The sequence below is a fragment of the Mizuhopecten yessoensis genome, unplaced genomic scaffold, assembly GCF_002113885.1.
Source record: "Mizuhopecten yessoensis strain PY_sf001 unplaced genomic scaffold, ASM211388v2 scaffold10757, whole genome shotgun sequence".
NCBI lineage: Eukaryota > Metazoa > Mollusca > Bivalvia > Pectinida > Pectinidae > Mizuhopecten > Mizuhopecten yessoensis.
Window position 1 is genome coordinate 112,029 of NW_018408706.1, and position 12,770 is coordinate 124,798.

The 12,770-nt window shown below is 34.7% G+C and overlaps 1 protein-coding gene across 1 annotated transcript; it reads left to right on the forward strand.

Moving 5' to 3' along the window:
* Positions 1–12: 12 nt before the first annotated feature.
* LOC110462178 (ragulator complex protein LAMTOR5 homolog) lies at positions 13–5,501 on the forward strand. The gene is made up of 4 exons (XM_021516017.1): positions 13–125; positions 1,902–1,963; positions 2,901–3,015; positions 5,107–5,501. Exons 1-4 carry the CDS (start codon positions 91–93, stop codon positions 5,168–5,170), a joined length of 276 nt encoding a protein of 91 aa, XP_021371692.1. The 5' UTR covers positions 13–90; the 3' UTR covers positions 5,171–5,501.
* The last annotated feature ends 7,269 nt before the right edge of the window (positions 5,502–12,770 follow it).

Here is a 12,770-nt window from a genome sequence, read left to right on the forward strand (position 1 = left end):
GGTAGAAAGAAAGCGGCAAACATTTACTTCCGGTATATTTTTCGCACAACAACAACGTTAGGAGACAGCTAAAACAGATTTACAAGAATAATGGAAAAGACTCTGGAAAAATCGATGGACGAAACGTACGACAATTCTTACATGTTATTCACTCTGAATTGTACATGAGCTCGTATCTTTTCAAAGCATGTACTTTTACATGGGTGTCTGACGTTTCGGCCTACTGTACAGTAGTGACCAATGTCCCGTGATGCAAGTAGTATACTGATTATAGCATGTCCCAAATATATCCCGAAACCAAATGTCATAGGATTTCAGGCAGGTTGGTCATGATCTATCGGTGTCAGGTCGTTTCGGTAACAAGACGAAAGTCGTTTCGGGACATGTCAAAAGTCGTTTCGGGATTTTTTCTTTTTTTTTTATCTTCTGTAGTTACCATTGTCTTTTTTCTTTAAACATATTTTAATGTCAACTTAATTTAGACAATCCTTTACCATTACATATGACACATTTAATAACACATGAAACAATATATAATATTCACACAGACACAAACATCTTTCAAATTATATATATTGCTGGATTTGATGAATTGATATAGGCCTACATGTCTAAAATATATTCTCCGTGTTTCACGTTTTTATTTCATGAAATTTAATTTCATTAGGGTAGCAAAAATATAATGCTTAAAACGTACATTGTTAGAATCAATGTTAACTCATTCGTCTCTTAATGTCTTAATAACAATAACGGAGAATAAAGTGAATTGAAAACATATTATTACAATATCAAACGAGGAATTAACCTATCAGTAATGAAAGAAATTGATGTTGAATATCATAAGTTCCTCTAGATCTGTATTTAATAATGAGATTAAGTTTCATCAGGTAACAACACACTGTCAATCGGGTAAATGTTGGTAGGTATCCCCTCAAGCACTAGCAATCTGTTAACACTATAATGATCCCAAGCATGGGTAGGTCATGATACAGGTCATAGACTAAAACCATACTTGTGTATTTACATGACTTTTTATGGCGCAGGTCGAGCAGACCTCGCTGGTAGGGGGACCCCCAACCCTTGGAAAGCTTGACTTGCAGCATTGCACAATGATTTCAAATTTCAAGTTTTCATGCCTTTCTACAGTAATGCAAAGATCTGTCAGTGTATTTAGTTTGTTTTATTTTGATATCTTTGAAAATAACTATGTAAAAATATTCTATAGTTTGCTACTATAAGAAGCTGTCTGCCACTATAAAATAATAATTATGGACAATAGACCATAGATACATCTTAGGTAGTACATCTCGCCCCATGCATCAAATGCTGGATGGGATCTACCTTTCATGGTCCAGTGACTTTGTCAGCACCCCCATCAACATTCCTGGTATTTGGGATTTATATTGAATTAAACATGTCCACTGTAGAAATATACAAGTTCTTTACGCTGAAACTGCTATAATTAGTTTTAAGATGGAATGAGAAATCCTAGATGTACAAATTGTTTGAAATTGGAATAATGTGTAGGTGAAAAATATGAACTACATGTATATCTTATTGTATATATCATATTTCAATTTTAATTCAACAAGACATATGTTCCATTTCAGATTTTGAGTCCATGATAAATGAATGTAAAAAGTTGATGAGTAAGAAAATGGAACTATTTTTTCTTGAAATTCTGATATTATGAAAAAGGGCTCCAATGCAGACAATATCAAGAATAACTTAAATCACAATGCAAAGAATCGTTTGCAAAACAAATGAACTGAGCAACTTTAACTCGAGCTTAAGACAATGTACACACATATCTTAAGACCCATTTGCTGTACAATTTGAAATATTGTGTTGAATAAGAATGGTTTGAAAATAATTCTAAATCTTCAATGTATTTTGTACAGGTTCCGAGTCCCAGGTGTTGCAGGAGTTTTGTGTGCTGATGAGCATGGCCTTTGTTTATCATGTAAGCTTGCATTTACTATTTGATTGCATTTAGTCATTCTGTTGTCTATATTAATGTCTATAATTGTATAACTAGCCTATAGGTAAATGTTTAGTTTGTTTTGAACACAAACAGGAATTGAAAATTTGCAAAAACATGTTTTCAATATGTGTTTTTGTTTAAAAAAGACTGACCACTTATTATTCATACCAAACTGATGAATGTTATTCGGAATAGCCTTTAAGTAATTTGTTAAAGTGTTAATCTGTGCTTCTAGAGGATACAACATTCAATAAATTTATCAGCAATTCAGTAGAGCTAAAACTTTGATTTCTAGATTCATTTCTGAGTGAGAATCAACCTATGTTTGAATAATTTACAGTCAGCACTGAAGTTTACCTCAAGTTCAGAAATTTATCAATACAGATATGTAAAATGCTTAAGGGAAAAACAAAATTGATAAAGTTTCACAGGCACAACTCAGTGAATTTTAATTGCTAATAAACAAATGTCCCCCTATAGACTCTTTAAAAAGTTTAAATTTTCTTTTATTATCAAAACTTACAAAGCAAAAGTCACGTTTTATTTACCTGTTTTCCTGAAATTCATTAATCTGGACATATCCTCCAGAGACTAGAGTGTCTGGATTAGTTAGGCTCAATTGCTCACTAAAATTCTCAATGACCTAAAAGACTGAAATGTGCAAATGCCTGTGCTTCTGCTTTGATGGAAATAGAGGTAAACTAAAAATCTACCTAAAATTGAACTTGGTATGTATTAGTATAATGTGGTGCAGTGGATAGCACACTCAACTTTCATCATGATTGCCGGGGTTTGATTCTCGAATCAGGCGTGGAAAAATGGAAACTGGTGACCCATATCTTCTGTTATGATCTGTCTAATGATGGTTACCAGTAAAAAGGACACAAATTCACAGCATATTTTGTCATGTTTACAGCCAAGGGGATTGCCCAGAAAGAGGCTGCGGGACAGCTAGCCAGTCTAGCGCGACAGGCACAGCAGCTACACCCCACCAACCCAAGCCCTGTCATTGCTATAGAAGCTGAAGGAGGGTGTGTATAACAAGCAAATCTATACAATTTACAAACAAAAATATGAGTCATGATCATTCATTTATAAATTCTATTTTTCTTTTTTATTAATAATAATTATTGCCTGTAGGAGGTTAATCAGTTAATGCTGAAGCAACACTTACAGAGAAGTTATGTGCGCCCTTAATCTGACATGTTTCAGAAGTACCTGGTACATTGGATTATGCATTGGAAAAATTATGATTTTATGTAAAACAATTTTAAAGCTGTTTAATTATATGAATTTTAGTATGTTATGCTTGAGTTAAGGTCGAATGAGTGTATTGATAAACAGAAATAGGAAGTACATCCCTAGAAGAAAATCCAATGTACGGAGACAGTATAACAATTTCTGCATATTCTAAAGTTTAATCTTAAACTGATGAATATTGTATGTTTATTATTGACAAAACAGTGTGTTCTCTCAATATTAAAGTATTTCAAAGAAATCCAGGCATTAATCAGTTGTTTTCTATCAATGAGTCACATGTGTCCATTTTTCTGTACTTCAGGAAACTGCCTACTTATTTCACAACTGTGAAATTTTTCAAGAAAGATAACTCTAAATCTTACATGCAATTACTATGATTATAAAATGTCACTTTTTTTTAATCGTTTATAGATAATATATTTTACACAATTTCAGCATTCATTAAATTGATATTCATTAATGCAATACTAATCTATGTCAGTATCATTTTTGTTGGTATTATTTTGCAAAAACTTTTTTTTTTCAAAATCCGCTCCTTTTTACATAAATTTCCATTTAAAATCCTTAAAATTCTGACAAACTATATATTTTTTTGTGGCAGAAATGTTCTTTACTTCAAAGCAATATAACTACAAAATTTGAAGAAATTCTTCTGAGAAATGGTGACACAAACCTATTACCTTTTGAATATAATAACATTCACTTTTCATAAAATCTAACAGGTCAAATGCATGTATATATGTAGAATATACATATATATATGCATTTGACCTGTTAGATTTTATTAAAAGTGAATGTTCGCCATTTGAATCATAATGTTGATGACTAATGCAAAAAATGCTGTTCAATCCATATTTGAAATTAAATTCCAGGGATAAATTGTCATTTGTGTGCCTGAAATGAAGTCTGTATGTACGTACATTGCATTACAGAAATTAATTTCATATTTGGTCATCACTAGTGAAATTGGATTATATTACAAAAACAATAATAATTTGGAAAGAAAAAAACAAGATCTTGTGGGACTTTCTATTGAATGAACATTCATGAAGTTAATTCTTTTTCTTTCTTTTTTTTTAATTGAGAAAAATTGAATTAAAACTTTTTCTCATTTGATGAAACAATGTTTTATTTGAGATGTAACGCACAAAAATTAATACAGCTACATATATATTATATAAGGACAAACAAATAGTTTTCCCCAATGATGACAAAAAGAAAGAACTCAATGCATTATTGTTATCTGTAAAATTTTGAGAGCTCATTTAACAGATTTTCCAGACCTAGAACAAGATATATGTATAAAGAAAAGTAGATGTTGTGAGCATCCTTCTATTATAAAAAAAAGTAACGAAAAGGAAACAAGTAATATATCAGCAGTGTATATTATGTAACAGGAGAGTATAAATTTGAACTTTGCAACTCCGAACATGAAGTAAATAGTCACTCTTATTTTCTCTGCTACCTGGTTATTGGTAGTATATCTGACAGTTCTACCCAAAAGGATATTAAGGGAAGGTTATACAAAATACTACAGTAGAATTCTCTGGTATTTTGTCTGCATTAGGACAGGAATCACAAATCGAATGCAGATCACAATTTATCTCTCATTCTAATGTACTGACCTTTGTTGGCATTCTTATTACTAGTCCGAATTATTCTGACGTTTTATCGACTTTTTTCATATCGGACTGTCGTCGATTAACATCATTAATCGACGACAGACCGATATGAAAAAAGTCGATAAAACATCAGAATAATTCGGACTATCCTATTACATACAGTATATACATGTACCATCATCATTTTCAACTTCTTGCTAAGAAGAGTATAAAGTAAAGTAGTTTTACTTTCCTTTGCAGAACGATTTTGATAAAGAGTGAATCAGAGGTGACCATGGCTGTTTACAAGGCACCAATATCATGACAGATCTATTCTTGTGATACAAAGTTGGATGCTTCAGACTTGCCTGTGTGAGAGAAGGAAATGCACATACATACATGTTTGAATCATCAACCTCTTTCTCGGACGACCTTGTCTATAATGAGAGCATCTACAGTTATCTGTTGTGGGTAGTGTGCAATTTCTGGAATCCTTATCTCGGGAAGGGGAGGTTACTCTCTGTAACAGGAAAGTATAACTGACACTTAATTGTCAGTGGTAATAAAAATGTACAATGTAGATAAAACTATGTGATATGTCATTTATATTTGTGAAATGAATGCAAATATTTAAGAAATAAAATATATTAGAAAGATCCTGTTTTCCTAATTTCTGTTTGACTGCAGTGTTTGTTGTTTAACATTAAGACAGTACACATACAAACATCTAATAATCTTTTCTGTAGGTGAAAGGTGCATTCTTATAACTAGGTCTTTCATGACTTACCTCGCAAGTCTGTCAGAAGCTGTCGTTATTATGGAATCAAATATTCAATCACGTAGCAATTGATAAATGTGCCTACATTTGTATTAGTAACTTCAGTATTGTGCTTTTCCTTAGCTCACTTTTTTTTTTTTAAGTACATAGAAATTTAAGCTAAAAACAGTACACATGTACATATATAATTATATAATATGTAAGCACAGATGCAATAGCCACAGTGGGGTTTGGTGTTAAGGGTTTAATGGCCTTATAGACAGCTGATTATATATGGTCATTTAAGGACGTGCCTCCATGTGTGTATGTTATGGTTTGGAGGCAGCATATGTTGGAGTTATTGCATTCTTGCGATAGTGCGAATCTTATGCCGACTGTATAGTGCTATCTCACTGATACATGTATACAATGCTGAAGGCACCCAGCACAGCATTCCGCCAGATAACATTATACTAACAACGGATGAACCAGTTGTTGCCAATTACCTAAACGCTTAACGTTAAACAGGGAATAACAACTACTATTTTGAGGACTTTGATATGGGGACGGAACCCATTGCCTTCCTCAAATAGGTGAACGTTTAACATTACAGCCAAAAGTAAGGTTTTGCCAAGCAAGGCGCTTGGAAACAAATGGTAATTAGAAGTAGAGATAAATAGAAGTGTCCCAAATGTGGCAATGGGTACAGCAGCTTTATGTTTGTCGCTTTTGTGTCCCCAAGTAGCACAACGCAAATTTCAATTCTGCGGGAGGGGGAAGGGTTCTCACATTAGTCGCCTCCTACGATCTTTTCTCTATCCCCGGACCTGCAGTGCGGAAAAAGAATTTGTCCAATTGATGAGGCAATCTGCCTATTTATCAAGACACAAACAAGAACATATCACTACAAATAACAGCGTGAAACGGAGGTTCCTCAACAAGTGGTGGTTGGTTATCATGTTTATCTAACTTGAGTTTTCCAATTGTACAAAGACACAAGCTTTACTGAGTTGTCTTTTACAATTTGAAATTAAACTAACTCTACTTGGATAAACATGATAATCAACCATCACATGTTTGGGGATCTTTTCCCCCTTCAACATTCAGATATTATATCTAGAAAAACATGTATTTCTCTTGGGGACACATTTATTCCTGTTTCTGATCGTGGAAACAGTTGTAATGAACTAAGACATCCCATTGGAAGATGATTTGCAAAGCATTGTCAATGACGTCATAATTTTAAGATTATTTCTAGGGTAACCAAAAATGTTTACCAACTCCTCCAGGTTTATCCAATGATATGGGAATGAGGAAACATATACATTGTAATGGTTGTGAGAGAAAAGCAGTTACTGTTCTATATATATATAAAACAAGAGGCCCAGAGGACCTGTATCGCTCACCTGAATATGTTTAAAATAATTGGTATGAAGTTTAGATATAGCACTCCATGGTAGGTGCTGTAAGTACATATGAAATTTCAGAAAGATCCATCCAGTACTTGAGATATAGGAGAACAAACTGAAAACAGAGCCCCACCCCTATGCATACCCACCAATTATACAAAATTGAGTCCCTTTGACCCAAGGATGCTCCAGACTAAATAAGGATAAAATCCCATAATCCCAATGGTTGAAGAAAAATTTTAAAGGTTTTACTTCTTTTTCTCCAGTTGAGCCCCGCCCTTCTGCTCCCTGGGAGACCACACCAACTGCTTATAGAAAATTGAGTTCCCTTGGCCCAAGGATGCTCCAGACTAAATTAGGATAAAATCCCTTAATCTCTATGGTAAAAGAAGGATTTTAAAGGTTTAACCTTTATTTCCCCTATTTAGCCCTGCCCCTCTGCCTCCAGGGGGGTCAGACACACCGTTTAAACAAAATTGTTTTCCTTTCACCCAAGGGTGCTTCATACCAAATTTGGACAAAATCCTGTCATTCCTACAGAAGAAGAAGGATTTTAAAGAATTTGCTATACTTCCCCTATTGGGCCCCTGACCCACCGTTTATACAAAATTGGTTCCCCTTTATCCAAGGATGCTCCACAACAAATATGGACCAAATCCTTACATTCCTACAGAAGAAGAAGGATTTTAAAGAATAATTTGTTATATTTCCCCTATTTGGCCCCCGACCCTCAGCCCCTAGGGGGGCCAGACCCACCGTTTATACAAAATTGGTTCCCTTTCATACAAGAATGCTTCAGACCAAATATGGAACAAATCCTTGCATTCCTACAGAAGAAGAAGGATTCTAAAGAATAATTTGCTATTTTCCCCCTATTTGGCCCCCGCCCCTCAGCCCCCTGGGGGCCAGACCCATGGTTTATACAAAATTGGTTCCCCTTCACCCAAGAATGCTTCACAACAAATATGGACCAAATCCTTACATTCCTACAGAAGAAGAAGAAGAATTTTAAAGAATAATTTGCTATGTTTTCCCTATTGGGCCCCGCCCCTTAGACCCCTGGGGGGCCACAACCACGGTTTATACAAAATTGGTTCCCCTTAAACCTAGGATGCTTCAGACCAAATATGTAACAAATCCTTTTATTCCTATAGAATAAGAAGGATTTTAAATAGTTTGCTATATTTCCCCTATTTGGGGCCCGCCCCTCAGCCCCCAGGGGGCCAGACCCACCGTTTATACAAAATTGGTTCCCCTTGACCCAAGGATGCTTCAGATCAAATATGGAACAAATCCTTTCATTCCTACAGAAGAAGAAGGATTTTAAATAATTTGTTATATTCCCCCTATTTGGCCCCCGCCCCTCAGCCCCTAGGGGGGCCAGACCCGCCGTTTATACAAAATTGGTTCCCCTTCATCCAAGAATGCTTCAGACCAAATATGGAACAAATCCTTGCATTCCTACAGAAGAAGAAGGATTCTAAAGAATAATTTGCTATTTTCCCCCTATTTTGCCCCCGTCCCTCAGCCCCCTGGGGGGCCAGACCCACGGTTTATACAAAATTGGTTCCCCTTCACCCAAGAATGCTTCAGACCAAATATGGAACAAATCCTTTCATTCCTACAGAAGAAGAAGGATTTTAAAGAATTTGCTATATTTCCCCTGTTGGGCCTCGTCCCTCAGTCCCCAGGGGGACCTTTCCCCAAAGATGCTTCAGAACAAATATGGTCAAAATCTGCTCAATCGTTCATGACTAGTAGCGTCCGTCGGACCAGGTGAGCTAAAAAGCACATTATTATGCATCCAGCGGACATTTGTTTGATACAGTTTAAATGATCAAAACAATACATATACATTTATTTGATGTAACTACTATTGGTAAATGTACTGGATCTGAAATATTACTCCTGGTGCACGTTACCTTCTCTGCACCCTTGGAATGTTCATGGCAAAATTGAAGGATTAAGGCTAGCTATTGATTGGTTTCAGGTGTTGTAAAAAAAACCCTGACCAATCGCTAGAAATATACCTGTCATTTGGAGATTTCAGAGGAGCTACACCCAATTGTACAGGCTGTCAATGTTCACAGCGTGTTTCCACACAATTCCTTTCATCTAGATTAAAGACTTAAGGTTTGCCTTCTTGTATTTTCTGCAAAGTGGCGCATCTAGAGCCTTTGATTTTGTCGTGACATACATTCCAAGAGTGTACAAAAAATGCGTATAAGGAGACCGGAACGGCTTGGATTTCAAAGTGTTTTTTTTTTTTTTATCATATTCAAGGTCACAAGGTTCAATGTGTTAAATATTTGAAAAAAACCCACAAGACACCTAGGGTTATAATATGTGGCCAAATGCATGCTGGATGAAGATTTTAAGTTTGATCAAATAAACAACCTTCACCTTTGTTCAAGGTCACTGGGTCTAATCAACTTCTTCTGAATATAACTAAAATGCATGGAGGGTGATGATATTTGACAAGCAGTATTATGATCAATAGACGAAAGGCTATCGTGTTTGTTCCGATGCTTGACTTTAACACACTTTCAAGGTAACGAAGGTCAGATTTGTTTAAACCTATAAACAACTAGATACATAGGATCATGGTATTTGGCCATTTAAAGTGCTATGATATGTGGTGTAAATAAAAATCTTCAAGCAAGTTAAAGCTCCTTATGATGTGACTTAATTGGTAATGAAATATTCTATCGAAAACCTGTAATGGATAAAATAACGATACCTGGCTTATTCAAATAATTGTTTACATGAGGCAAATACGTTATACATGTATATTTTATTCACAGAAAAAGGCGCTTCCTCTAAAATTAATATGCTAGGTTTGTGTCAGGGGTAGTAATATAATACACCCCGTCATGTTTGCCAAAATATCGATCCTTTATTTCAATTATATTTTTTCCCTCTGTGACTGTTCTAAACTTGATGAAAATGCTGGCAGACAATATTCAGAGTTTTTTTATGGACGTTTGTTTTTTATTACGGTAAGGTATATACATTGTACGTATTGCGGTACACTTATTTGTTATACCTGGCTTATAATAAAAATAAGTACGAACTTTTTCAGATAGAAATGATCTAATGTAGACTGATATATCTGAAAGTCAGATGCATCTCCAAATAAAAATGCATATTGATCAAGCCGATGTATAGCAAGGTCACTATGGCCGACTTATCAACTACGTGCTAGTTATGTTTGTATGTGTCATTTTTTATGTGCAGTTTTAGTGTTACACAATACGTTAAAAAAATGTGGAGAAAGTTAAAAAAATAAATATCATGTAGACTTGTCAAAAAGAGGCAATTTGTGATTTTAGTTTCCAACTTTACCCCTCGTATCTTGGAATGGTCTCCAAGCTAACCGTAAGCTCATGTCATATCATGCAAACTATAAAACTTATTAGTGGAAGCCCTCAGAAAGACTAAATTTGCCCTTAGTTAGGTGTATTACTGATGCGAAGGATTGTCTGATCAGTTCAAAAAAGCACGACCCAGTATAAAGGTTACCTAGATTGCGTGTCCTGCACATCATACAGCAGCCTACAGTGAGCAAATGACAAGGATTAGACAAATACTTCGCAGTGTTAAGTCTAAAGGAAACAATAGAAATAAAAAAAATATCTAACTAGGTCGTATGAATATAACCACAAAATATGTGTTTTAATTAACAAGTCATTGCGAGTCATTGTGTTTTTTATGGGTTTTGCTCACCTGGCATAAAAACCATCGACAGCTGTCTGACCTCCCAACGTCAACTATTCATTAAGACTTCTTCTGCCTATCCAAGAGGTCTTAGGTGGTAATATTTCGCAAGTAGCCTGCTGAGATGAAGGTCTTTTTTTAAATAAATGGCCTTGGCATACTTTCCGGGTCTCAGGGATCATGTATAGGACTTCTTCTTAAGAAGCAAGAGCCCTCGGGTGATCTATATGTGATCTACACGTACCAAACCCCCGTCAACAAGGGTACCTAAATACTGTCTTTACCATAATACCGTGTTGTCGTCAACACTTTACCTAAGTATCATCAACCATTAAATCTGTAACTTTTAGTGTGTTACAGTAAATGCTGGTCTTATCAATGTTTCCAATAGAATATTTAACAATACTGACAGGCCATTGTACATTAATCACAGGCGGTGGCGCCAATGCAGTGCCATTCTGCATTTCATATTGTCTACAAACCTGAAATTCAGTAACTTATAACAATAAGAAGTTTTCATTTCAAAATCATTTTATTGTTGAAATTAACAATAGGATTGGGCACAGGCATATACACGCCCTTTCCATATAGAAAGACATACATTTCAAACATATACTGCATATAAATTGAAGATGTTATATATTAAGTGTAGGTAGATCATAACCTGTAGGGTAGGCCGAACCAATGAGCCAGATTTATATATATGTACGTAAAGATTATCAGTCTAATAGCAGGGATATCCGATATGTTAACAAGGTAGATCTAGTGTTTGGTCAGGTTACTTTAAAGTCACTGTCACTACACACAGTGCCATATTTACCAGTTACACTAGAATTGCAAGAAATTAATGATACATAATATGATATGTGGTACATTACAGCTGAAATCTTCCATATTTTTCTATATAATCCGGGACACAAGGAGAACAAATGCATTTGTTTCAATACTTTAATCCATATCTCCCTTTGTGAGAAAATTAGTATATAACATGATATTGTCAATTTCATTAGATAATAAATGGAATAAAATCTGCCTTTCATTTGCATATCTAGGGTAGGCAAGGTAGATAGGTTTAAATTATGATGTATGATATCAGAGTTTTAATTTGATAATGTTAAATGTTCTATTATTTTTAATTGATTTCACTTCGTTCCTTTTTTATCTATTATATGCATCATACAGTGTATTTTGTATCAAATACATTTTTATAGGTCCATGTTTTCCGAGATAATTTTTCTGAAATATTGATCTCCTAAGTAGACAATTTGGTTATTCACTGTGTTAATGCTCGACATCTACTTGTCACTAATAAATCTAGTTATATTGCCACAAACGAAACCAAAACACTACCCCCATTTTGGTGAATTGCCCTAATTTGTAGGAGAAATTGTTTAATTTGATCATTACTTGAAAAACGATTGGTTAAGTGGCAAGAAAGTGAAGTGGAGCATTAAAACACGATAAATAGCCGGGTATTTTATACAAGTTATATGTAGGTATCCAGGGTTTAATTTACTGTAGTGAAGAGTTTATGAAGTCATTTATTAATTCAAGGCATACACATAATTTGAGATTTCGGACGATGATTATCGTTTTAATTTTCTAGAAGATAATGACGGCATGCTTTGTCGGATACCGACGGTCGATTGCACCACTGGTCTTAACTTATGGAAAGTTAAAATAATGAAGAATCTGGCAGACATGTACAGTAAATGTTTTTGTTTTTGATTTTGCTTCATTGAAATCAGAGACGTATAATACAAATCGAAGCTATTACATGTTTAACCCTTTTTTCCCTTTGCATGCAATATTCTTTCCTTTCGTTTTTATTTATTCTAATTATTTCAGATTTATTTATTTTATTATGTTTGGTTTTCTTCGCATTCTACATTGTATATGTATTTCCTTAAATATAACTGATCGAGTGGCTTATATTGTTAGGTTCAGTGACGACATAATATAATATGTCAGTCTATTGCATGCTACCTATAGAGAGTTGTCGCTCTTAGCCTGGTGTGTACATCCGGTGTCACGTTGTTTAC

Coding starts and splice junctions, on each gene's coding strand:
- LOC110462178 (XM_021516017.1), top strand. CDS start 91: ATGGAAAAGACTCTGGAAAAATCGATGGACGAAAC. Junction 126..1,901: donor GAAAAATCGATGGACGAAAC/GTACGACAATTC, acceptor TATTTTGTACAG/GTTCCGAGTCCCAGGTGTTG. Junction 3,016..5,106: donor GCTATAGAAGCTGAAGGAGG/GTGTGTATAACA, acceptor TTTCCTTTGCAG/AACGATTTTGATAAAGAGTG.